Source organism: Kogia breviceps, chromosome 2, assembly GCF_026419965.1.
Source record: "Kogia breviceps isolate mKogBre1 chromosome 2, mKogBre1 haplotype 1, whole genome shotgun sequence".
NCBI lineage: Eukaryota > Metazoa > Chordata > Mammalia > Artiodactyla > Physeteridae > Kogia > Kogia breviceps.
The window spans coordinates 47,884,955-47,910,514 of record NC_081311.1 but is presented as its reverse complement, the minus strand read 5'-3'; the positions used below and the strand labels follow the sequence as shown (position 1 = coordinate 47,910,514).

General features: G+C 46.0%; 1 protein-coding gene across 1 annotated transcript in view; it reads left to right on the top strand.

The window, feature by feature from the left end:
* Nucleotides 1-25,560, top strand: part of WDFY4 (WDFY family member 4) — a 275,410-nt gene that overhangs the window by 92,455 nt on the left and 157,395 nt on the right. Inside the window, exons 22-31 of the mRNA XM_067025200.1 lie at nucleotides 35-146; nucleotides 857-1,047; nucleotides 7,513-7,665; nucleotides 12,031-12,104; nucleotides 14,363-14,524; nucleotides 15,133-15,224; nucleotides 17,022-17,121; nucleotides 19,077-19,282; nucleotides 20,081-20,250; nucleotides 22,387-22,512. Of these exons, the coding sequence (XP_066881301.1) occupies nucleotides 35-146; nucleotides 857-1,047; nucleotides 7,513-7,665; nucleotides 12,031-12,104; nucleotides 14,363-14,524; nucleotides 15,133-15,224; nucleotides 17,022-17,121; nucleotides 19,077-19,282; nucleotides 20,081-20,250; nucleotides 22,387-22,512 (1,386 nt within the window). The remainder of the gene's footprint in view (nucleotides 1-34; nucleotides 147-856; nucleotides 1,048-7,512; nucleotides 7,666-12,030; nucleotides 12,105-14,362; nucleotides 14,525-15,132; nucleotides 15,225-17,021; nucleotides 17,122-19,076; nucleotides 19,283-20,080; nucleotides 20,251-22,386; nucleotides 22,513-25,560) is intronic.

Below are 25,560 nucleotides of genomic sequence, written 5' to 3'. Positions count from 1 at the left end.
GGTTTCTTGGATTAATTGTTACCAATTTCTCTAGATGAACATTTCATCCCGCAACAATGCCATGCCTGTGTACTTGCTAAGAAATTGTGCTAGTCACCTCTCGGGTTCTCTTCGAACCATTGGAGCCGTGGCCGTGGGCCAATTAGGTATGAACCTTTACTGCTATTTGGGAAGAAGGGTTGTGGCTGTCATCGTGTGTGCAGCCTGGAATTCTGGAGCGGCAGGCAGGACTGAGAGGGCTGAGGAGCTGGAACAGTGAGAGCAAGAGTTGGGAGTTAATCTCACCAGAGAGTTAGCCTCCCTGCAGAAGTCAGTTCACTTTGCTGCATTTGACAACTGGTTGTGAACTCGCTACTAACCAGGCTGGAGTCTGTGCACAACGGAGTGAGTACAGTGGGGCCTCTGAGCAGAGGCAATGGTTGTGGTTGTTTGGGTGAAAACAACAGCCAGCGACTGTTGGTTGCCTTGCAATCAGGCAAGAGCAAAGCCATGAACTGATGCAAGGGTCCGACGTTGCAGATCTAGAGGGCAGACAAGAGCCAGAAGTTGTCAGAGTAGCCAGCAGACTGAGGCTCAGAGGGCAGCTGACTCCTCTGGCACTCTGGACTGAGACTGAGGGTGGAGGTCTGAAATCCCCTGGGCTGTTTCAGCCTTCTGTGACCCAGAAAGGACTCAGCACAGGATTTCTCATTGACCTAAAACTTTAAAAGCCCCTGCTTTTCCTCCCAGCCTATCCTGTGCACAGGCCCCCCCACTGTGAGTGGATGATGTTCCTGACCGCTCTTGCATGGTGCCGGGGGAACTTCCACTGCAGTGAAGCTGTAGTATACTCAGGAATGCCCTTTGTCCCACACAGGGGTAAGGGTGTTCCACTCCAGCCCTGCTGCCATCAGCCTGGACTTCATCGGTGGGCCCGCCATCCTCCTGGGCCTCATTTCCTTAGCAACGGATGACCACACCTTGTACGCGGCTGTGAAAGTCCTGCACTCGGTCCTGACCAGCAATGTCATGTGTGATCGCCTGATGCAGCTCGTCTGTGGGTACCAGGTAATCCCACCCTCATATCTGAGCCTTCAGTGCCCCCCCCCTGCAAGGAGCTGGCATCCCCAAGGAACAGGGAGGAGGCTTCCTGGCCCAAGTGGACATTCCCACTAGCATGACTTTTGGAGAAGGAAAACTGAAGGTCCCTGGGTCCTGAGACCAGTGTCACCAGAGCAGAGGGCCAGGTGACAGCGAGCCAGAGAGGGGCTCTGATCAGGATGGGGATGCTCACCTGTCTGTGGCTGATGGCACCTTTTCACTGATGAATTTAGGAATCATTTGTGGTCCCCCCACTTTGCATCTAGCATGATGGCTAAGAGCCTAGACCATAGAACTAGAATGCTGCGTTTGAATTGAGCCTCTGCCTAACTTACTACTTAACCTTGCCTGAGTCCTGAGTTATTAACCCTCTGTCTCGGTTTCTCCACCTGCACTATATGACCTGTCATATCTCCTGTACCTTGGGGTTGCAGTGAGGACTAGATGATTTAATACAAGTGAAGGGCTTAGAATTATGTCTGGCCCAGAGTAAGTGCCCTTGAAATGTTGGCCATCTTTAGTTCTTAATCTCTCTGTGCTTCAGTTCTCCTGTGTGTAAAATGGGAATAATAGCAACACCTATTTTGTAGGATTGTGATAACTGAGTTAATATATTCTGAGTGCTTAGACATGTGCCTGCTTAGAGTAAGTGCCGTGTGTGTGCACTGTGATTGTTATTGCTATTTACTGTTCATAATGTCAGACGAATTGTAGACACTGTCCTTCAGGAATGCCCTGCCTTGGCTGGGAAGCAGCCAAGAAAGGACTCATGGAGGGCAGGAATAGGGTCAAAGCCTAGACGAGGTCACTGGGGCACAAAGGCTACAGTTTCCTCCTGGGCACAGTGGGGGCAGGGGGAGGGCCTCCCTGTCTCTTCGGCCCCCGAGTCAGGGTCTGAGAAGAAAGCTGTATGGTGTCACGTCAGGCACACCCCCTCTCACCTGGACTGCTGCCACAGCCAGAAAGCAACCCCTTCCTCCTGCCTCTCCCTCAAGGTCCATTGATGCCAGTCACAGTTCTACATTATAGACCTGATGACACCTCTGCCTCGTGCAAACCCTTCAAACATGTCTGGTCGTTGATACAATATCCCAACTCCTAAAGCCCTTTCTAACTGGCTACCAACCTGTCCTTGCAGCCCCACCTCCCACCCGGCCAACGTTTCATACCCTACACTGTGTGTCCTCAAATCCCGTGTGGTCATAGATCACTAAACACATAGTGTGACCCTGTGTTCCTGTGCCCATTGTTTGTTCATCATTTTTCCCAGGTACATTCCTTCTTGTTTCCCCAAGTTGAGCTCCAGGGGCAAGGGGGACATCTCCCCTGACCCTTGCACTGCCCGTGTGGTGGTCTCCCGGCCTTTGTGGCACTGTGTGTATGCCCAGTCTAACTGCTCTCATGCAGTGCTGTGATAATCACTCTGCTCATCTCCATCAGACTGTAATGGTCTAAAGCGCTGGGCTTTTCTTGTTCTGTGCCAGTGTATTACTGAGACCAAAAAGACTCAGCAAATATCTGGGGAATAAATGAATGGGTGTGGCCAGATTTATATCAAAATGCAAGTATTGAGGCTCCTGGTATATAACAGTTTTCTCTGATTATATTGTTAAAGGCAGTAGTAGTGGGATTTGTCCCAGTTCAGCACATGGATGTCCGCTCTGGCTAGGGACTTTAATAATTACTGTGAGCATTTCTAAAAAGGTCCAAAGCAGTTCCTTCTCTCATGGGTAGACCTAGAAGGATAAAATAAGACGAATACCAAAATAATTTTAGTACAGATCAAATGCAACAAGTGTCCGAGATTGTCTTCCAGAGCTACCACAGTCTCCATGACCCAGTGGTTACCCTCCATCTTCCCAGAACCCTGGAGCTCCTAAGAGCTGGGCCCTGTTGTGTTCACCATTGTCTCCTCGCTGCCCAGTGCAGAGCTTTGCACATCGTGAGTTCTCAGTGAGTGCTTGTCGCATGAATGCAGTGCCTTGAGAGTGTTAATGTGCTCCAGAGCTGCCGAGGTGGCCACATCACACTTGGTAGAGGAGTCACAAAGAGCTTCTTTAAAAAGAAAGGGATCAGAGAAGGCATAGAGGACTGGATTGACTGAGTTGTTTAGAAAGAGATGGTAGAGGCAAAATGTGGCCTCTGTTGAATGGAATCTATTTACTCAACTCATATTGACTGAGGACCTCCTAAGAGCCAGGCACAGTGTCAGGCTAAGGATACAGATAAATAAATAGGTTTAGTCCCTCCCTCCGTGGAAATTTCTGTCTGACTCAGTCTGTTTAGGCTGCTATAAAAGATACCATAGATGGGGTGGCTTAAAAGCCATAGAAATTTATTTCTCAGAGTGCTATAGACTGAGAAATCCAAGACCATGGTGCTAGCAGATTTGGTATCTGGTGAGGACCTACTAACTGTTTCACAGACAACCATCTTTCTGCTGTGTCCTCACATGGCAGAAAAGATGAAGGAGCTCTCAGGGGTCTGTTTAATAAGGATACTAATCCCACTCACGAGAGCTCCATCCTTATGACCTAATCATCTCCCAAAGGCCCTGCCTCCTAATAGCATCATACTGGCAATTAGGTTTCAATATATAAATTTTGAGGAGATACAGTCAGCCTACAACATTGTCTAATGAGGTAGAGAGGAAAATATTATCACAAGACAAGGACTGCCAAATAGTTTGAGTAAAGAACCCATCAGATTCAGAGATTCGTTGTACCTTTACATGTGAAGGCAGAAGAAAAAAATTTAAAACTCTTATGGCTTACAATAGAAATATTTCAAAAATTTATGTATTCAGGGAAAGAGGTAGTGGTAGAGAGGTGGGAAATGACAGGTTTGAGTAAAGAAACAAGATTTTTATTATTATTTTTTTGCCTTCCCTGACTATTTATAAAACAGAACCCCCATCCTACCTCATCTCTTTCTAGACACGTTTTCTTGCTTTGTTTCTTCCTAATGTGCATGCCCATTTGGCATGTTGTATATGTACTTGTTGCCATGTTTGTGGTCTGTTTTGCCCCTAGACACAAGCCCCATGAGGACAGGACTGGGTTTGCTCATTCATTGTTGCATCCTAAGAACACGTGGTAGATAGTAAGTGTTCAGCAATGATTTTTGGAATGAATCAATGAATGAAAACAGGGGTATTTAATTAACTGGCTGGCTCAGGAGTGGATTTAATCATTTTTTAAAATTTTACTCTGTATTCATCTGTTGGTTTGCTGATTGGAGAGCATAACCCTTCCTACCTGTTATTTCTATCAAACTTATTTATCATCCTCTTGTCAGACTAGGTGACATCCAGGAAAGTTTTATAAGATGGATTTTCATAACATGGTAGAGATGGAGGATGGTGTTCTAGATTAACATTATGAACACTTAAGGGATCCAAGATGGGTTCCTCGACATGGCTGGGAGGAAAGTACAATTGCAGGCAGGTGCACAGCCTAGATGGAGACAGAGGGAAGGGTCAGAGCCCCGCCACTCCAAGGAACATGTATCTTATCTCAGAGGTGATAAGTAACCATTCATAGGCTTAGAACAGGGAAGTGGAATGAATGATGCTTTAGAATGACATTTGACACCTGTGTGGAAGATGGTTTGAAGGGTCAAGATTGAAGACTGGATAGAATCCAACATGATGTGAGACTGCATCTCGGATCTGGGGAGACTTGAAGTCTTTGTGAGCAGTCTTGGCACGTAGCATATGAAAACAGCCAGTGCTGTGCACCCAGAGTGCTGCCGACAGGAAGGAATAAGACTTTTGGGACGTGCTAAGTGTGAAGTGACAGTGAGACATCAAAGGTAAAATATCAGGTGGGATACCCAGCTCTGGAGTTCAGAAGGGCATGCTTGGTGGGAGGTATAGATGTGAGAGTCATCAATATCATCATGATGGTATTTAATCTAAGGAAATTGATGAAATAGCCAAAGAAAAGGAGTAATGAAAGGAGAGAAGAGGACAAAGGAGGAAGCAATGAGGAACTAACCAGGTAGAGCTTGGAAATACTATGAAAACCCAACAAAGGAGGTCGAGAGGGAAGAAGGAAGAGACAACAAAGAAATGCTTTGTCAAAGAATTTGAAAAATAAAGTGTTTTGAGAAGGTGGCTATAGTCAAACAATGCTAGATGCTGATAAATAATGCAGCAAACTAAGGACAGAGAAGTCCCTGTTGGACTTGGCACCTGGGAGTCACTAGTGACATTTCTAAGGCAGGTGGGCAGGAAGAGGCAGCAGCCAGCGGAAGGGGGTTGAGAAGAGAATGTGAAGTGAGGATGTGGAGCCTGAGTGTGTTGATAGTGCTTTCTGTTTTTTTAAATTTTTTAATCTTTGGCTGTGTTGGGTCCTCCTTGCTGCGCATGGGCTTTCTCTAGTTGCGGCAGGCAGGGGCTACTCTTCGTAGCGGTGCGAGGGCTTCTCATTGTGGTGGCTTCTCTTGTTGCAGAGCACGAGCTCTAGGCACGCGAGCTTCAGTAGTTGCAGCACAACACAAGGGCTCAGTAATTGTGGCGCTCGGGCTCTAGGGTGCGCAGGCTTCAGCAGTTGTGGCTTGCAGGCTTAGTTGCTCCACGGCCTGTGGGATCTCCCCAGACCAGGGCTTGAACCCATGTCCTCTGCATTGTTAGGCAGATTCCTAACCACTGCACTGCCAGGGGAGTCCGATAGTGCTTTCAAGAAGTTTACCTACAAAGAAAAGTAGAGAAATGGGGCCCAAACTAGAGGGATTAGGGTTCAAGGGAAGGTTATCTTTAAAAGGAGAACTACTAGGGCATATTTGTTGGGAAGAAAGTGACAGAAGAGAGAAGGATGGATGAAGCTAGGAGAGAAGAGCTATCCCAAGGAGCAGGCGAGGGGTGGGTCCCAGAGGCCAGGTGAATAGAAACTCTGCTTGTGACAGGAAGGAATGCAGTGCAGGCATCTGTGGATCTGATGGTGGGGACATGAGAGTGTTCACGTCTGATGGGTTCTAAATTCTCAGCTGTGTACTGAGTCAGGTGGTGGAGGGGAGGGAGGCTGAAGGAGAGAGGAGAAGAGATGAGATCATCATCTTTAGGATGAGGAAAGCCAGCTTACTAAAAAAAGAGTTGGACTGCCAGGCCAAATTGAGTATCAATTTGACATTTGACACTATTAATGTAAAGTGAAACCAGTCAGCCTGAGTGATTTTTCTCAAGCAGCTTTCAGCCATCCTAATTATATCCTGGTGGGGGAGTGGGGACATGCTGAAGAAGTGACTGGAACAGTCTGAAAAGATATTACTTGCTGATTACAATAGTCTCATTTGGGCTGCTATATATAACAGAATACTATAGACTGGGTGGCTTATAAACAACAGGAATTAATTTTCTCACAGTTCTGGAGACTTGGAAGTCCAAGATCAGGGTGTCAGCATGGTCAGGTTGAGTGAGGACTCCCTTCTGGATTGCAGATGGCCACCTTCTCATTGTATCCTCACATGGCAGTGCAGAGAGAGGAAGAAAGCTCCCTTGTGACTCTTATAAGGGCACTAATCCCATCTGTGAGGGCTCCACCCTCATGACCTCATCTAATGCTAATTATATCCCAAAAGACCTGTCTCCAAATACCATCATATTGGGGAATAGGATTTCAACATATGAATTTGAGGAGGAACAGACATTCGGTCCATAACAACAAGTGAAACTTCCTAATGACACACTGGAAGAGCGTGTCTGAGAGGACAGGGAGAAGGGTGGACTGTGTCAGATACAGACATAGGGAATTGAGCTGTGGATGAGCTGAGCTGAGAATCCAGATGAAGTTGATGAGAACCCAGATGCAAGTGGATGGCGGGTCAGCCTGACTTTTGTGTTACTGAGGTCAACAGAGACATGAGGCTAGGTGAGGTCCATCTTATTAGTCTCTGAGATGAGTGTGGGCCACTGGGATCCCAGTGCCTCCAACTTGGTATGGATGCTTGCGTGTTGCCAGTTTCCCAGGGCCTGGCACAGCAGAATGGCTCGTCTGTTGGCAGTAGCCTGAAGTGAAGCTGATGTAACTGGGTTCGTGGGCAGATGGTGGCTTCCTAGTGATATAGCAACATCTGTAGGATGGTTATGAATGTAGGATTCAGTAAAGGAAAATGAGAAAAATACTCAGTAATGTACGAAGAAACCAGGAGAGGGTGGCATTCTGGAAATGTGTAAGATTCAGGAAGGAGCCGGGGGCCCACAGTTAGAGGTGAAGCCTCAAGTACAGAAAAGCAGACACTGGTGGGGAAGTAGCCACAGAGGTTGGTATATGTTTTCCTTCTGACAACAAGGGAATGGAAGAGGTAGCACCAGAGAGCGGAGTGTTTTCAGACTGGGCTGACCAAAGGTGCTGGTAGGAACAAGTGGGTGAGGGAGAAAGAGCGGTGACGATGCATTCATGAGGAAACTACTTTGTGTTTTAACCTTTGCAGGTAATGGCGTTTCTCCTGAGGAAAAAGACCTCTTTCCTAAACGATCGCATTTTTCAGCTGATCCTGTCTGTTGCCGGCACCGCGGAACTGGGCTTTGGGTCCTCTGCTATCACCAACATTGGTGTCTTCCAGCACATCCTCTGCAATTTCGAGGTAAACTGGAGACTAGTCACTAGCCCTAAAGGAACAGGAGTGTGATGGTACAGAAAGCCTGGAGCTTTCTCTAAACCCAGCAGGTCAGCTTCCTCGATGGTCAAGATGGTAGTGAGAGAGAAAACTGACAAGGCTTTGGAGTTCAGAGGCCTTGGTTAATAATTAACTCCTACCACCAAATGGGCTGTGTGGCCTCGGGCACGTCTCTTGACTTCTCTGAGTTTCAGTCCTCTCATGTGTGAAAGGGACACCATCTCCTCTCCCTCACAGGCGGGTGTGGGAGCCAAATCAGATAGTATCTGGAAAAGGATTTTAAAAGTGTAAGCTTCCATATATAAGAAGGATTTTAAAACATACCAATTCCTTTGGATGGTGCTTTACTGTTTATAAATGTTCATTTAAAGGGATGAGTGAGAGATGCTGAGGGCACACCTGAGGCTGAGTGAGGAGTAATGCACAGACCTTTGGGTGGACAGATCCATTCACGAAGCATTGTTTACTGAGTGCCCACTAGGGTCGGGCACTGGTGGGTTCTGGAGACGTGGTGATAACCAGGATGCAGCCCCTGCATGCAACGATGGGGCCCAGGACACGACAAAGGTGGTGCTACAATGTGCTGGGTGTCAGTGAGGGAGGCACAGGGCTTCTGGGGAGGGGAAGGAGAGGACAATCATCTCAGTGGATCCGGACTCTGGGGCTGAGTTTGACAGAGTGTGTTCAATGGGGGAATATTTCAGGTGGAATGGATGCTATTTGCTCACATGTGGGGATGAGAGCAACCATGGGGATTTGAGAGCAAGGGGCTTGGGGCACCTGTGGGGATGTTGTTGCAGGTAGAGGTGAGGCTGGAGGGGGAGGGAGAGAAGACAGCAGAGGATGGTAAGCTGCAGGGTGCACACTTTAGCTGGTACACACTGCAGTCCATGGAAGTATTTTATTTTATTTTATTTTATTTTATTTATTTTAATTTTATTTTATTTTCGGCACATGGGCCTCTCACTGCTGCGGCCCCTCCTGCTGCAGAGCACAGGCTTTGGACGCGCAGGGTCAGTGGCCATGGCTCACGGGCCCAGCCGCTCCATGGCATGCGGGATCCTCCTGGACCAGGGCACGAACCCGCGTCCCCTGCATCGGCAGGCGGACTCTCAACCACTGCACCACCAGGGAAGCCCCTATGGAAGTATTTTAAAGACTTTATTTTAATTAAAAAATAATATGTGCTTATTATAGAGTATTTTAAATTACAGAAAAATGGAAGAAAAACTCCTCTTTCTGAGACCCAGACGACTGTTGTTAACTTTGCATGCATCCCTTTTTTTGTACTTTCTATGCATAATATATGTATTTTAAAAAAATCATAGTCATCTTCATAGTGTAGGTATTATTTCTCCCAGCTTCTTTTATGAACTAATCTTGATACCAGAACCAAAAAAGGATAGTATGGGAAATGAAAAAGTACAGGTCAATCTTACTCATAAATAAAAGCTACAAAAAACCTAAATGAAATACAATCTAATTGGACCAGGCCAGGATGAACACCCAGACCTGGATCCTGCAGATAGATGCAAGGCTTGTGGGGGAATCCAGCAAGGCCTGTAATACGAGCTTCCTGTGCACAGTGGGGAAGCACATATGCACAAATGGCTTTACCACCCTGGTAAACAAGACAGCATGCCTTGGCAGCACTGCTGCCCCTTCCAAAATGCTGCGGCCGTGCCCAGGCATCTTGGCTCCACGACATCGTTGCCATCAGCCCAGCCCAGGAATGACCCATGCAGGAGCCCACCATGCTCCCAACACCTGTTCCTGGAGCCACCCTGGGCACCACCCGTCCCCTCCTTGAATGAACTTACCCCTCAGCTGAGCCAGTGCTTTTTCACTGGGGTTAAGAAAATAGGCAACCAATAAAAACAAGCACAAAGATGCTAAAAAACCACACTAAAACAAAATGAAATGAAATAAAATTTTTAAACGATTGGGAGGAGAGAATTTCAAAAAGAAGAAGAGTTTCCCCAGTGTCTGCCTACATCAGGCAAAGTAAGGGCAGGGCTGTGTGGGTTGTGTTTGGAGGTCACTGACGGGCCCAGTGAAGAGTAAATGGTGGGGTCAGACATGAGGTGAAGAGCAGGGAGGAGGCGGGAAGGAGACAGTCAGTGGGCTTTTGAAGGAGAAAAAGAGAGAGAAGAAAATCGAAGGAGGAGCGTTTCAGAACTTAGATAGGAGACTTGAGCAGTGAAAAAGGGGTGGTTAAAATACCAGTGTGAGAATGAAACTGACAGGACAAGTCCTTCAAGGAGAGGGAGGGTTTGGAGACCAGAGAGTGGGTTACAGGAGAAGGCACATGATCCTTGATGACGGGTGTGCAGCAGGGAGGGACAGGAAGTTGAGAAGCTGGAAGGGACAGGAAGTCGAAGTCATGCGTGTCTTAGGCTTGTGGTCTCAGAGAAGGCCACCTCTTTCTGAGAGTGAGGTGGTCCCAGGGGTGGAGAGAGAACAGAATTTGATATTCAAACAAATTTAAGCCAGACATCTCAATGCAGTCTTTAGTACAGGGGTTATGAGACACAGGATGACAACCGCAAGATTCAATTATGCATGTTTCCCAAAATTCAGACAGTTGGTATTATATAAAGTAATTTCTAAAAGAGCTAGGCAGCCTCAAATGTGCTGTGGCAACTTCTTATTGTTCTAAAGCTCTGGAAAAGAAAATGGGGGGAGGGGGTATTCTTTTGTGGGAAGGGTAACGGGTACCACAGGGTTCCTGTCTTACTTTCTCAGCTCTTCCAGCTCCCAACACAGAGCCTGGTGTATCATTTGCTCATGATTGCCTTCATGAATGAATGAATGAATTCCAAGTATGCAAAGCTCTTGGCACCCTCTTGAGTATGTTGGGATGCCATGTCTGGCTACCCCTACCTCCCTGGGAGCCACATTGATCCACACCAGCTCTCTTGAATGGCAGCTGCCCCACCTCTGTGTGTACTGGGCAGTGGCTGTGCTTACAGGAGCTGGAAATCTGTCAGCCTGTTTCTGGCTTAAGAGTAATCCACGTATCTTACTTTGGTTTACTTTGCATTCACTCTTCTAAAAAATGTGATGGATCCTATCCACTCCATGGCATGTGTGATGCTGGGCCCTGGGGATTGGGGAGGGACAGTCTCTGCCTTCCTGATAAACTTAGGTCCACTGAGACTCTTCTGTTTTCCCCAGTTAGTAAAAGGATGGAGCCATGGCCACCTGCTTGGTTCCAGTGAGGTTGATTATTGACCCTCTGGGTCACTGTCTGCAGAAGATGCCTGTAGCGGAGCACAGAGAGGAGGCAAGAGAGTGGGCTTCATGGTCAGACTGACCAGGCTTTGAAGCCAGTCTCTGCCAATTAAAAACCGTGGGGCGCCAGACAAGTTACTCAGTCTCTCTGAGCCTCACTGTTCTTCTCTACTAAACATAGATAATGATATCATTTTAGGACTTTGTATGTTGCTTCTTGCCTTGAGCAAATGGTATCATTTGTAAGTGTGAGCTCTTTTTGCTGCTATATGAGTGCACTCTTATAATCCTACATCTGAACCTTATAGATTCTGGGCCTTAGGAAATGTCAGCATTTAGATGAGAAATAGTAGAGCTCTCTAAAGGGGAGTAGAAATGAGACATGAAGGCACACCATCACCTCTGCCCCAGAAGGATGTGGAGCAGCTGCATTTTGTTTACAATGAAGAAAGCCACCTGAGTGATAAAGTTCACTCTCAGGATCTCAGTGCGTTACACACCTGCATGTCACTCACAATTCTGTTTACAGGAGATGGGAACATGGGCTGTGCTGCAGGTTCTAGAGATAGGGGAACTGAAGAAACTGCATGCACAAGTTGCTACAGCATAAAACCTGAGAAGTGGGACTCAGCTTCTAATTCCAGTCCTTTCACTTGCAGGTGGTGAGGTACCTGTCACTCAGTGGTCTGTCTCAGCCTGTCTTTTCACATCTCTGAATTGGGAGCACTGGTATTTGCCTTGTAGGACCAATGAAAATGAGAGGTTGTTTGGTGTGTAGACACACAGGTTGCAGGGCCCAGGGTGGGACACACGTAGGAGATGGTTAGTGCAGGTGTCTTTGGTTAGAATCTAGACCCACGGTGAAGCTCCAGAGAGCAGCAGAGATGGGAAAGATAGGAATGGTGTTTGCACTTGCACCTGGGGGAGGTGCCCTCTGCTTTCTAGCTGTCAGGAGAGCTAGTCTGATTCCAGAGCTGGTAAGCTGTGTTAGTGATTCCAAGCCAAAGGAGACCACACCCAGCACCATACCTGCTCACGCTGCCTGGAAACCCTTCTCTCCACACACCTTGGTTTCACTGTGTTTGTTCTCTCTTCCAGCTCTGGATGAATGCTGCGGACAACTTGGAGCTCTCCCTCTTTTCCCATCTTGTGGAAATCCTTCAGTCACCAAGGTAAGCTGGGCTTTGGCAGCCTGGCGGTACAGTCAAAGGCTTCATGCCAAGAACAGGGACTGAGAGGACAGGACAGCTGGTGGGTCAGCAACCATGGCCTTCTCCCTTCCCAGAGCACTGGGTCCCCAGGCGGTAGCATGTCTGTCTTAGTCTACACAGCTGCTATAATGAAAATACCATAGACTGGGTGGCTTACAAATCACAGAAATTTATTTCTCACAGTTCTGAAGGCTGGAAGTCTAAGGTCAAGGCTCTGGCAGATTCAGTGTCTGGTGGGGACCTACTTCCTGGTTCATAGTTGGCTGTCTTCTCACTACAACCTCACATGGCAGAAGGGGTGAGGGAACTCTCTGGGGTCTCTTTTATAAGGGTGCTAGGGCTTCCCTGGTGGCGCAGCGGTTGAGAATCCGCCTGCCGATGCAGGAGACACGGGTTCGTGCCCCGGTCCGGGAAGATCCCACATGCTGCGGAGCGGCTGGGCCCGTGAGCCATGGCCGCTGAGCCTGCGCGTCCGGAGCCTGTGCTCCGCAACGGGAGAGGCCACAACAGTGAGAGGCCCGCGTATCGCAAAAAAAAAAAAAAAAAAAAAAAAAAGAATATAAGGGTGCTAATCCCATTCATGAGGGCTCCACTCTCATAACCTAAGCATCTCTCAAAAGCCCCACCTCCAAATGCCATCACACTGAGTGTCACTTTTTTAATTAGTCAGGGCTCTTTTGATTACAAGAGGCAGAAATACAACTCAAACCAACTTAAGGAAGGAAGAAAGGGAGGGGAAAAAAGGAAAGTGGAGAAAGAGGAAAGTTATTGGCTCATACAATTGACTGAGGCAGATCTTCACATGTTGTCTGGATGATGCTCATATTACTTTATCTGAGATCTGTCCCTGGTCTCATCTATGCTTTCTTCTGTGCTAACTTCATTCTGGCTGGGCCTCCTCACAGCATGTCCTCTGCTCAGCACAGCGGCAGACAAGGCTTCTTTTTCACTCGATAGTCCTAGCAATAGGATGGAGTCTCACGGGGCCATCTTGGGTCATGTGGCCAGGCAGCATGACTTCCCCTCTGGAGTGGGTGGAGGGGAGTTAGAAAGAGGTAATTCCCAAGGAAAACCAGGGATTGTGATCAGAATATGGGAGAAGAGAGGCAGGGGTGCCAACCTATCAATCCACCTCCTTCCTTACAAATAAAGCTGTGCACACCCCCCCCCCACCTGCCTCCTCACATGTCAGTTCTTCTGGAGATCATTAGGACCTCAGTGTTTTGAATGTATTTGCAGCCGTCTTTTCATGCAGCCGTTCATGATGGACTATCTATTATAAACCCACTCCATTCCATACCAGTTCTTAGTGCTAGAAGTTCAAAGGACAAGACATAGCCCTGTGGTGAAGGAATACAGAAGAGCAGGCTACTCAGTGCTGTGATTAGAAAGAGCACAAAGGACAGTGGGGACTTATAGGTGATGAATGCACATCTTCCCATTGAGCCCATGAGAGCAAGTCACACGCAGAACTGGGCTGGTTCTGCCTCTTTTGTGTATCAGAGATGTGGCACTCGGCAGAATTCAACACAGTAGTACTGAAAAGACAGTTCAAGAAGGAGCAATCCACCCAAATTCATTCTCCTCCACCTTTATTTTCTTTCTCACTTTCCACTTTCTTTCTGTACCTGTTGTTTTCTAAGAGACGGACACTCACCTTGGAAGCTGTTTTCTTTGGGGGAGTAGAATTTACTGGAAATTGTATTTGCGATTATCCTAAAGAGGGAGTGCGGAGGCTTGAATTCTGTCTCTCTCCCCCTTTGACTCTCAGCGGCGTGTTCATCCACTTTGTGGTTTGGGGTGGGCAGGAAGACGCACACCCAGATGGGCTCGCGGAGCCCGCGCTCCGGTGCTCCGGTGCTCCGCGGTCACACTCCAGTCTGCTCTCTTTGTTCTGAGTTTTCTGAGACCAGCATTAGTTTTCCCTGAGGCTTGGAATTTAAAAGTCAATAGCTGGGGTTTGTCTTTGAAGGCAGTTTTCAGGGGTGGTGGGGGTGGGCGTGTGGAAGGGCACCGGGAGGCTCATCCCCGAGTGACTCTGGCACTGGGCACACACATATTCGATGGGTGTCTGACAGCGTTTTGACGAGTTGCCAAGAGCGCATCAGAGTCAGAGGGCCATGGAGCAAGCCCAGCCGGTGGAACCTTTTTAGCAGAAACACGGCAAATTTGGTTCATTCCAGTAAAAGCTTTTACTGCCTCTCTCCTGGGCTCGCCAGGGAAGGACCCCGGAATGCTGAAGTTGCTCACCAGGCGCGGCTTATTCCCAAGCTCGTCTTCCTCTTCAACGAGCCAGGCCTCGCCCCCTCCAAGATACCCACCATCATTGCCATCCTAGGCTGTCAGCTGAGGGGCCACTTCAACCTCCAGGACTTGTGCAGGTACTGCGCCAGCTCCCCAGGGGGAAGGGCAGAGCCTCGGGGCTGTTTAATGAGGGAACGTAGGCGCCAGCTCTCTCCTGACCACGCTCAGCCCAGCAGCACTGCCCCTTCATTGCAGCAGCAGGTTCTATTTCCTTGGAACCTCCTAGGAATTTCTCTGTTCAGGGCGGAGAGCTGAAAAAAGGGGTGGGTCCGCTAGACTCCCCAGCAGGGCTGTGTGTTCACCGCTCCGTGGTGCTCGAACACACCTTCTGTGCCAAGAACTCCAGAAATTCCGTAAGCACAGGCATCCTCACCGACTAACGACCCAACATGCCTGCCTTTTGCAGACTTCCCAAAGGATAGTCCCCGCTGGCAGGACATTTCACCTTTTCTGTCCTCATCACTGTTTGTTCTGCTGAGCTGGCAGAGCCAGAGTTAGCTGCTCTGATGAATCCTGACAGATCTGAGAAGTCTTTGGAAATAGCACATTGATCACAGAATAACGCGATTCCCCTCAAACCCCGCCTTGAAGCCGCATTTAGGTGGATCACTGTAGAAAACCTTCACGTGTGTTTAGGAGACAGGGGCTGAGCCCACATTTGAGAGTGTCCTCTTTCTGTCTTAAGAATCGGGCTGTTTGTTGTGTACACCCTCAAGCCTTCATCGGTGAACGAGAGGCAGATCTGCGTGGACGGAGCCCTGGACCCCTCCGTGCCCGGTGAGAAGACCTTTCCCAGGCTCCAGCCTGAAGGCAGCAGGACAACTCCCATGACAGCCCTGAGAGGAACATGCTGTGGAGCCATTGTGCATGAAAGTCTGAGGGGGAGGAGGGGGAAGGCACCCACAGCCGAGCTGTTGTTCCCACACGGTGGCTTATGAGGTCACAGCTCTATGATTATGGTCACGAATAAACGCAAATTGTATGTGCTTCCTTCACAACCTGGAATGGCTTCCAAGGCCTCCAGGATAACACTCAGTTCCCTGTAGACCAGCAGGTGGGAGCCTTCATGCCCCAGCCCTTGCCTTGCTCCCCTGATGAGCCCCAGCTTCAACACTCTGAAGCACGTACACGTGCTAAGGTGTGACGGTCTGCCCGCCCATCCATGCTCTGCAGGTGATGTTCGCTCTGCAGGAGTGCCTCCCTTGCCCCGCCCCCACCCCATCTCACCCCGATAGGCGAGCCGTTCCCAGTCCCTCAAGCCAGGCTAAGTCATCTCTTCTGTGCTTCTAGAGGCCTTGAGTTTAATCTCATGCAAAGGTCTGTGATTTGTTTCTTTGAGTCTCTCTCTCCCTAACCAGACTCAGAACAGCAGCTACATCGTGTTCCAGATTCCCTCTGCTAGGGCAAATGTGAGGGGGACAAGTGCTGACTGCTTTGCCCTGGGCCCTCTGGATCTGCTGTGTCCAAGATGGGAGCCTCTAGCTGCACATGGCCATTTAAGTTTAAATTCTAATTAATCGAAATGAAATGCAATTAAAAATTCAGTTCCTCAGTCACACTAACCTTGTCCCAAGTGCTTGATAACCATGTGAGGCTAGTGGTTACTGCATTGGACAGGACAGATAGAGAACACTTTTACCGCAAAAGATTCTCTTAGATAGTGTTACTCAATCCAGATAAATTATCTCTAATCCTTAGATCAATCCTGAAAAGTAGGAATTACTATTCCCATTTTACAGATGAGAAAACGGAGGCTCAGAGAGATTAGGACCTTAATGAGAGATGGGGCCAGAATCCAAATAGAGGGGACTCTGACTCCGGTTCTCCAAGCTGCCTCATCAGTTCTGTTTCTACAGCATGGTGGGTGTGCCCCAAACTGGTGGTAAAATAACTGGCTAACCAAGGCGAAGAATGAATGGATACTGAGACAACAGTGTACTGTTTCATCAACCCTTCTTCTCATAGGGACTCCACGCTAAAACTTTTATCTCACTAAACATCTTCTATTAAGACAATATTTACATGGCCTTCAGGGTTATAATAACACTTCAGAAGTAAAGTTTCTTCTTCCGTTGGATCCATATACCTCTTGCTACAATTCAAGCTCTATTTTTAGTGCAACATAGACATGCCAAAGATCTAGCCTAGAAACAAATTGAGAGCAGGAACTCAGATCAAGGATCATAATAATCTTCACTTCTTTGCCCCCAGTGCCTTGCATAATGCCCAGCATGTAGTAGGTGCTCAGGAAATGTTGCAGCCTATGATAATTTTAAAAATTCCTCTCCTGGAAGGAGAATTTGACCTTATCATTTTCAGGATTTTTTTTTGGTGGGGGGTGGGGACTGGGGAGCATCAAAAACATCTCTAGTTAAAGGGAACTTTAGGAACATTTCCTGAAATTCTTTTTAAGCATTGCATGGAAATCTAGAACTGAAAGCCAAAATTTCAAGTCCCATCCATGTCTCAACTCCTGGGAGAACTAAGCATTTGGTGAATATGATTGCTTACTGCAGCAAATATTATGTCTCTTTTCATGCGTTTTTTCTCAAATCTGAATTTTCTTTTTTGTAGCTGGAAGTCAAACATCTGGAAAGACAATCTGGCTCAGAAACCAGTTGCTGGAGATGCTGCTCAGTGTAATATCTTCTTCCCGACTTCATCTGTCCTCTGAGTAAGTAGCTCCAGAAAGAGTGATTTGGCATGAGGCTACTTCATACAGGGTGTGTATTAAAACTTTTTCTTAACGAAAAGTTTAGCATCTCTGAGTTGGTTTTCTGCAGTGTGTTTTCTGCACTAGTCAGAAAGAAAATTATATTTTCTCCACCCAATAAAGCAGACCTTGCCCTAAGATATTCTGATGCAAACGTTAAATGGGCATGAGTAACTCAAAACAGATTTGGTGTAATTACAATAAACGCTTTTTGTCACCATTGCTATAGTGTCATTGTTATTGTTTTGGCGGTTGTGATAATTACCGATTTTGATGTCCTATACTTGGCAGACAATAGAATGGAGAAATGGTTAGCCTAAATAACATCTATCAAGGAAAAGGCTTGCCAAATTCTTCTGCTATTTACTGTTATTTAGTTATTTTTCCAAGTTAGAAAAAGAAGTGTCTGCCTTCCATTAACTTTCAAAAAAAAAAAAACGTGTAATCATAAAGTTCCATTAACTTTCTCAGACTGCCTGCTTTATCTCATCTCTGGAGTCATTAATTCAAGAACTATTTGTTGGGTACCTCCTGTGTGCCAGACACCGTTCCTCCCTCCGAGAATGCAGTGCTGAGAAAGACAGTGTGGATCCTTACTCTCACTGAGTTGACATTTTAGTGTGTACGTGTGTTTGGGAAAAGGAAGAATCAGGGTGGGGAGTTACCCCTCAGTAAAACAGCCTTTCAAATAGTGCTTAAAAAGTCTTTACGTGTCTAGAATCAAAGCATGGTAGAACTGGAAGATGCCTTGGAGATGAGCTAGTCCCTTCCTTTTCACTTTTTTGAAAAGGAATATAGTGTAGTGCTTAAGCACCTGGACTCTGACAGCTAGACCTCCTGGGTTCAGATCCCAGCTCTGTCCCCCAGGGACCTCGGGGAGGTTACCTAAGCCTCCCTTCTATGTCTCTCTTCTACTCATCTTTATGAAGATTAAGATAGCAGCTGCCATAGTTGGAAATTAATATGTGGATAGCTCTGAGCATGGTGCCTGGGATACTATAAATACTCCATCAGCTAACCACTATCACCATCACCACCACCATTCTCATTACCATCATCATCACTACCACCAACATCCTCCTCCTCATCATCATCATAATGAAGGAAGATGACCAGAACTCATCAAGAGCTCTGCCAAAGTCATCCAGTTAGCAAACGGAGACATGACTGGAAGAGAAGATGGTCCCTTGACTCCTAGTTCTAGTGGCCATGCCCTCACCATGCCTCATCTGGCAGCTCGTGCTGAGAACACTGCCCAGCCAGGATGGATCCTTCCCTGGCTCTCACGAGGCTGTCCTTTGCTGAACCATTGCCCCTGAGGATTGGCTTCCCATCTCCCTGCCCTCCCTTTCCCTCTAGCAAGTCTGTATTCTCTAGACTCATTGTTTTAAAATTCATTTTTGAAAGTGACAGTTAAACATGTATTTTTTTGTCTAAGCCAATAAAGGTGCATAAATATTGGACTATTCCATTTAGATTAGTTTTGAACAGTGTGTTTAAAAAGGGAGTTCAGTAACCATTATGTGTTTTATGTGACTGCATTGATGTAATTAGATGGGTGGCCATTCAGACACTGTGTAGGCATGAATATTAGTGAGTAGGGCTATCAAAGGGCCTGCATATTTTTCCATCTATTGGTACATAGTTTCCAGCTGCTTTCAAAAGCTTTGGCTAACTTACACTTCAGCCATTAATAGGCAAATTCATCTATTTCACAGCAACCTTGCCAGCATTTCATTTTACCGATCTTTTAAAATGTAGCATGTACTTTGCTAAGTGATATCCACATATTAAACTTAATTTGCCTTTTCTAAGTGACTAGTGAAGCTGAAAGTTATTTGAATTTTCTGGACATGTCATTTGCTTATGGGCTGAGAGGTAATTTATAGCATTTATTGACCCCCTTCCCCCCGCAGGACAAAGGAAGAGGTGTTTCTGAATCTGGGGCCCGATTGGTTCCTGCTATTCGTGCAGGGCCATGTGCACCCCAGCACAGTGGTGCTGGGATTGAAGCTGCTGCTGCACTTTTTGTCAAATCCCTCCCTCCGCGGGCGATTTAAAGATGGCCTGTCTGCGGGGTCCTGGGTGGAACGCAGCTCCGAGGGCGTGGACATCATGATGGGTGAGTGTGTGGTCATCTCCGGGAGGCAGGGTGCCCCCTGTGGTCTGTGAGTGAGGACCTGCCAGGACTTGCTTGGGGCTTTCACAGCTCCGTGCTGTAGGATCACCTTAACCCTGACCCCTTCCCTCCCACCAGCCCCAGCCCCCTCTGACTTCCTTTTTAGGATCCCACCATGGCCTCACTGCTCTTCAGATGCTGAGGATTTCTTCCCATTCCTCAAAGCCTCCTTAGCTCTTTCCCTCTTCCTGGGATGCTTCCCCAACCCTCAGTACCAGCATGGCTCTCCTGTTTGATGTGGATTCATCCTTCAGCTCTTGATTCAAATGTTACTTCCTCTAGGAGAGGAGAGTCCCGTATGGATTAGGGCACCTCTGTTATACTCCCTTTTTTTTTTTTATAGTGCTTATCATCGTTTATACATATTTATTTAGGTATTTAATTCTGTAAAGTCTGTCCCTCCAACCACATTGTAAGTAGTTGATAAAGGCCTGGGGTTCTGTATATTTTGTCAAAACGCTATGTTCTTATTGCCTTATACAAAGAGGTCTTATTGCCTCTAAGGTGGTAGACACCAAATAAGCATCTGGTTTTGAACGAATGAATGAGCATGTCAGGAATAGGAAAAATTCTTGTTGAGTACTTTCTTGTGCTCCAGTATGTATGACATATATTTCCATCTGGCATCTCTGTGGGATGGGTGGGTGGTAGGGGATTCTTTTCTGCGCCTGATTCTCACCTTGACCAGAAGCAACAGCAATTTTTCTCAGTTGGATTTTGTGCCCCTCCCCCTCATAATAGATAACCTGAAGAGCCACCCTCCCACGCCTGACCAGAGCCCCTGCCTGCTTCCTGGGTTCCAAGTCTTGAGTGACTTTCTGGCCCACCATGTTCATATTCCGGAAGTCTACCTCATCATGTCCACCTTCTTCCTACAGACACCACTTACAGAGCTGATGGACGGGCCCAAAGTAGGTTCTTGGGGTTCCTGGGATGGAGTGACACAATTGGCTTTCTGATTCTGTATGACCAAGGCAGGTCCCTAAGACTCCCCTCCCCTTCCTCCATGTTTTCCAGCTTTCGTCCTGACCTACTTCCTTCCCTAGCAGTCCCACCCCTGGCTAGCTTTTCAAATACCCTTCACTTCTTCAGCCTCTGCCTCTCATGTCCCTCCCAGCAGGTATCTGTTTTTATCAGTTCCTCTTTTAAGTCTTTCTCCTTCTGGGCACAGCTAGAGAAATCACACGATGGCGGGGGCAACACGGGGAGGTGAATTGCTCCCATAACAGACATAGAGCCTCAGTTTATCTCCTCCAAAGAAACATGTCCCTTTACCTTAGTAATGCCCCTGCTCTTCCCCTGCATTCTAGTATGACCCTTACATGCCCCAAGCCTTCTGGCCCACAGACACCCTTTGCTCAGATGACTTACGTCATGGTAAGAGTAGAGGTCCCCATGAAGGGGGCATTGCTGCAGGACCCCACCCTCCACCACTTGTATATTCCATGACCCTCTTTATCACCTTCTCTCCACTGTTGCTGGAAGGGCACCTTTTCAGGGCTGGTCTGGATTCCTTCCACTCCTTTCCCGAGTGACCTCACCCCTTATTATCCCTTCTTCTATATTTTTGGCATCTCTTTCTACTGACTCTTTCCTCATAGACCATAAGTATGATAAATTATGTCCCACCTAAAACCAGAAGCTGCCCCCTTGACTCACACTCTTGACCGGCTCCTGTCCTGTTTATCACTCTCCTATTTTTCCTTGGCCAATTTTCTCCAAAGAGGAGTCTACACTCACTGTATATACCTTCTCACCAGCCTCTTGTTCACTAACTCACCGACTTGCACCAAATTCAAGGCTTCACTGGCTCCTGTTCCTGTGGGATCACGTTCAGAGTCCCCCAGCCAACATCAAAACCCTTCCTGATTGGATGTCTGACTGTCTCCCCAGCCCAGCTTCCTTTCTCGCTGGCCCTTTATGCTGTGATCCTCCTGAGTCACCTCCCCAGTAAGACCAGCTGCTTTGCCCTTGCCTGCTCTGGGCCTTTAATGAGCCCTTTCTCCTGCCATCACCTGTCTGGAAAGGTGTCTTCCCTCAATTCTCAGCTCAGATGCCACCTCCTGCTTAGACTCCCTAGACAACAGGAACCATTCCTCTTTGGGCCTCATCATGCATTCACCTTTGCCTTATATGGCACCCGCACATTTACATCTGCTTCTCTCCTTAGATACTGAGCACCTCAAAAATAGACCCCGCCTCTTACTCACCTTCCTGGGCACCTGACAGACAGACTCAGAAATTGTTTTTTGGTCTTGATAGAGTTGAGTTAAACTGCACTGAGTTGACATGGGTGGAGGGGCACGTCTTTGCAAATAGAGGGCTAAAAAATTCACCTCTCGTACATCCTTATATTTGACCTATCTCAATCTTGATATATGCTAATAGTATTAGAGATCACACTTCAAAATAAAGTTCTTAATATGCTGTGTTAAGTTCATCAAAACCCTATATTTTTATTTTTCCAAGACTGTATTGCAGGAAACAAACATTTGCTGAATGTCAGGACCCGTGATAGATCTTTTACATATTTTATTTTCCTGGATATTTATAACAATCTCATGGGGGCAGATAATGTAATTTTCATTACATAGAGAAGGCAACTGAACTGCCAAGAGGCTGAATAGCTTGTGTAAGCCCAGTTTTTAAAGAGGCAAAGTCAGATCGTCCTGCTTGTCAACCCCGTGTTCTCTGTGTTGCACTCTGCAGTTGCCCTAAAGCCTTTGAATTTGTCACATTTTCTATAACCTCATTTATAAAAATTCATTAAAATTGATTGGGAGATTGAGTATTTGTGATGTCAGACCAAAAGAACTAAATTCGATACCAGTTGCTGGTGGGTCTTCAGCACCATCTTGGAGGTGTGTGTTTCCCTTATACCCCATTAGTGGGCTGAAGCTCCCTGAATGGACCAGCCACCTGGGCTGCTACTGTGCTGTTTTGCCTTTCCCACTGGGGCCCCTGGGAAATGCTGTGTGCTGGCTGGAAAGCTGGTCCCCTTGCTGCGTAGCCACTGGTCTCTTTACAGCCCTTGACTCCTCTTTCAGGACAGCCTGGATGCCATGCTTCAGTGGCTCTTGCATAAGCACCACAGGGAAGAAGTCCTCCGGGCTGGGCTGTGCACTGAAGGTGCTCTGCTGCTCCTGGAGATGCTGAAAGCCACCATGAGCCAGGTGAGACCCATTCCCCACAAGCTGAGAGGGGGTTCTGACGGGAAGACAAGCTCAGAAAAGTCAACCTTGGTTTTTCCCAGCAGCTTCCCGGTAGTGCTGATAATTTGCAGGTATTATTCAGAAATCTTGATAGAAGAGGCAAGGTGATAACTTAGGTGCTCAATGGGAAGCCCAACCTAATTGTCCCCAGTGGAGTTTATGGGCTCTTGCCAGAAGACATCTGTTTTCTATTTGTTTAAACATTTGACTTTCTTCACTGGGAGATTTAACGACTCCAGTCAAAGGGAACATTTCTGAGCAACTGCTTTAAATCGGGAGCTTCAGGGACCCTGTGGAGGGGGAAAAGGGGTCTCTGCCCTCAAGCAGCTCACCTCTACCAGGACAGGTGGGCCTCTTGAGTGAGGGACCCATGAGGTAGAGAGACCTGTCTTAGAGAAGACAGATGCCCGCCTGCTACAGACATGACATGGAGAGCCTTTGATTCAGGCCTTCAAGGTCCACCTTGAAGGTGGGTGGAGAGGTTATCTTAGACCTGGAGGCAAAGGCCACGTGGCCTGTGAGCAGGAGTAATTGAGGGCCAGGTAACAAGAACACCCATGAAAGGCTGAAAAATTCTGGCTTCATTCTATAGACTCTAAAGGCAACTGGAGGTTTGAGATGTGTGGGGAAACCTAATTGCTTCTGTAAAATGATGCATGATTACCTTTAAAATTTAAATAAGAAAAAGAGTAGAAAGTAAAAATCACCTGAAATCACTCCCATCCAGAGATAACCACTGTGAACTTTAGTGGAATATCCTGCCAGACACCTCTCTGGAAGGATATTCTGTATAATGTATACCATATCCTTAGAGGATCAGACCACATAAATTCCCTTTGCCTTTTTTTCTCAACATTTTGTTGGGAATCATTTATATTTGAAGGTGGAAATTTTTGTTGTTTCTCGGAATGTTCATTGTTATCAAAAGACTGTAATGCACTTTCTCGAGCAGACGTCCTTTCCCTCTAGTTTGATGACCTCCTTAGTGTAAATTCCAGGATGTGGGATAGTGGGTCAAGGTGTACTTCATGCATTCTTTTTCTCAGGAAGGTTGCAGTAGACATTATACATGTACATTCCTCCTAACACACATCCTACCGTCCTCTATAGATGGGCTTGGCCCAGTCCTCACAGCCTCAATGACATGGCCAAACTGATGAAGATTTCATAGATGAGTTCTTTTGCATTTATTATCACTGAAATTGATAGCATTTTCATACGCTTATTAACCATATCTATTTATTTTACTGTGAATTGCATGTTTCACCTTTTGCCAACTTTTCTGTGTGTCTGTTGATAATGCTTGGAAAGTATAGATCAAACTTTTTGCTCTTTTTAAAAACAGGAATGTACTTAATTTTTATTAAATACTCTTTTAGCATATAATTAGATGATCAGATGGGTTTTTCTTTTAAACATTTACCTCTGATGAATTATATCAGTAGATTTCCTTGCATTCTTGCAAAGATCTCACTTTGTCACTCTGTTCTTATTCATTTAGCATACTTCCTTATTCTGCTTGTAAATATTTAATTTATGATTTTGCATTCATATTTATAAATGATATTATGTTGTGGTTTTCTTTATGTTATATGTTGTCAGGTTTTGATATCAGCATTATGCTAGCTTTACTAAAAAAAGACTTCTCTCCTTTCTTTTTATTTAAGATGATGTTAAATCCATGACTCATATTATTTAAATTGTTCCTATGAAACTTTTGGGGCCTGAATTTTTCCCATTATTGCCTTACTTAGGCTTTTAAATGTCTCCTTCACCTAGTTTAGGTAATTGGTATTTTAAAAAATCTTCCCATTTATTCAGTTTGCACGAATGGTCTCCTTTAATTCATTTAATTTTCTGTGTGATTATTTCCCTCCTCTTCTTAATTTGTAAGTCCATGTTCTCTCTTCATTTCTCCCATTACTTAAGGAGCTGAGGACTTGTGGATTTGTAAAGAACCCACTTTGGATATATTTATCATTCCCCTCATTTTTTTCTGGCTGGTTCTAAAATTTTGATATTTGACATCTTAATTTTTTGTTGTTTTCTAGAGTTTCTGTGATTGCAGATTTAAAAACCTTTTTGATTCATCTTTTTCAATGTCCATGTAGTTAAATTTTTTGTTTTCTTTTATTGTTGTTATTCATTTCCAGTTTAGTTTTGTCCTAGTCAGGACATGTGATCTTTACACTTTCCATCTTTGGAAAACTTATTCATGGCTCCCTTGTAGACCTAATGTGCAACTAATGTGGGGATGCCTGAAAAAAATGCTTATTTTCTGTTTGCACCATAGAGAGTTTGTTACCTTTTTAAATCAATGTTATTTAGAAAGAGCAAACCAAAGGAATAACATGAAAGCATTTAAAATAAAGAAAATGCATAGTATGCTGAGGGAAGTAAGAAAATAAGGCCAAACATTTACTTTATAATAGCAAACATAAAATGCTTAACTGTCGTATAACAGATGTGACCCTTAAACTGGGTCAAAAAACAAGACCCAGTCTTCTGAAATCTAACAAACATATAACAAAAGCAAAGTCACTGGAAGATTATTTTGGTTCAGTGAAGATATCTGCCATGAAAGCATCATTTACCAAATATGGTAGACAAGCATCAAAATCTAAAAGGCAAAACCCGGAAGGATAAGAGAAAAAGGTCAGAAATATAATTGTAGTGAATAATGCTAACATATCTTTCTCAAACAGTTTATTTTATTTTGCTTGGAACTTTACTTCGTTTGCTATTATTCCCTTGCACAGTGTAACCATAGATTTGTTTGCCTGTTCTTGAACTTAATATCAATGGAATCCTATAGTATGTACTCTTTGGCTTCTGGCTTCTTTCACTCATCATTATGTATGCTGGTAGTTCATTCTTTTTTTTTTTTTTTGAAACATCTTTATTGGAGTATAATTGCTTTACAATGTTGTGTTAGTTTCTGCTGTATAACGAAATGAGGGGATATCCCGATATCCCCTCCCTCTTGCGTCTCCCTCCCACCCTCCCTAT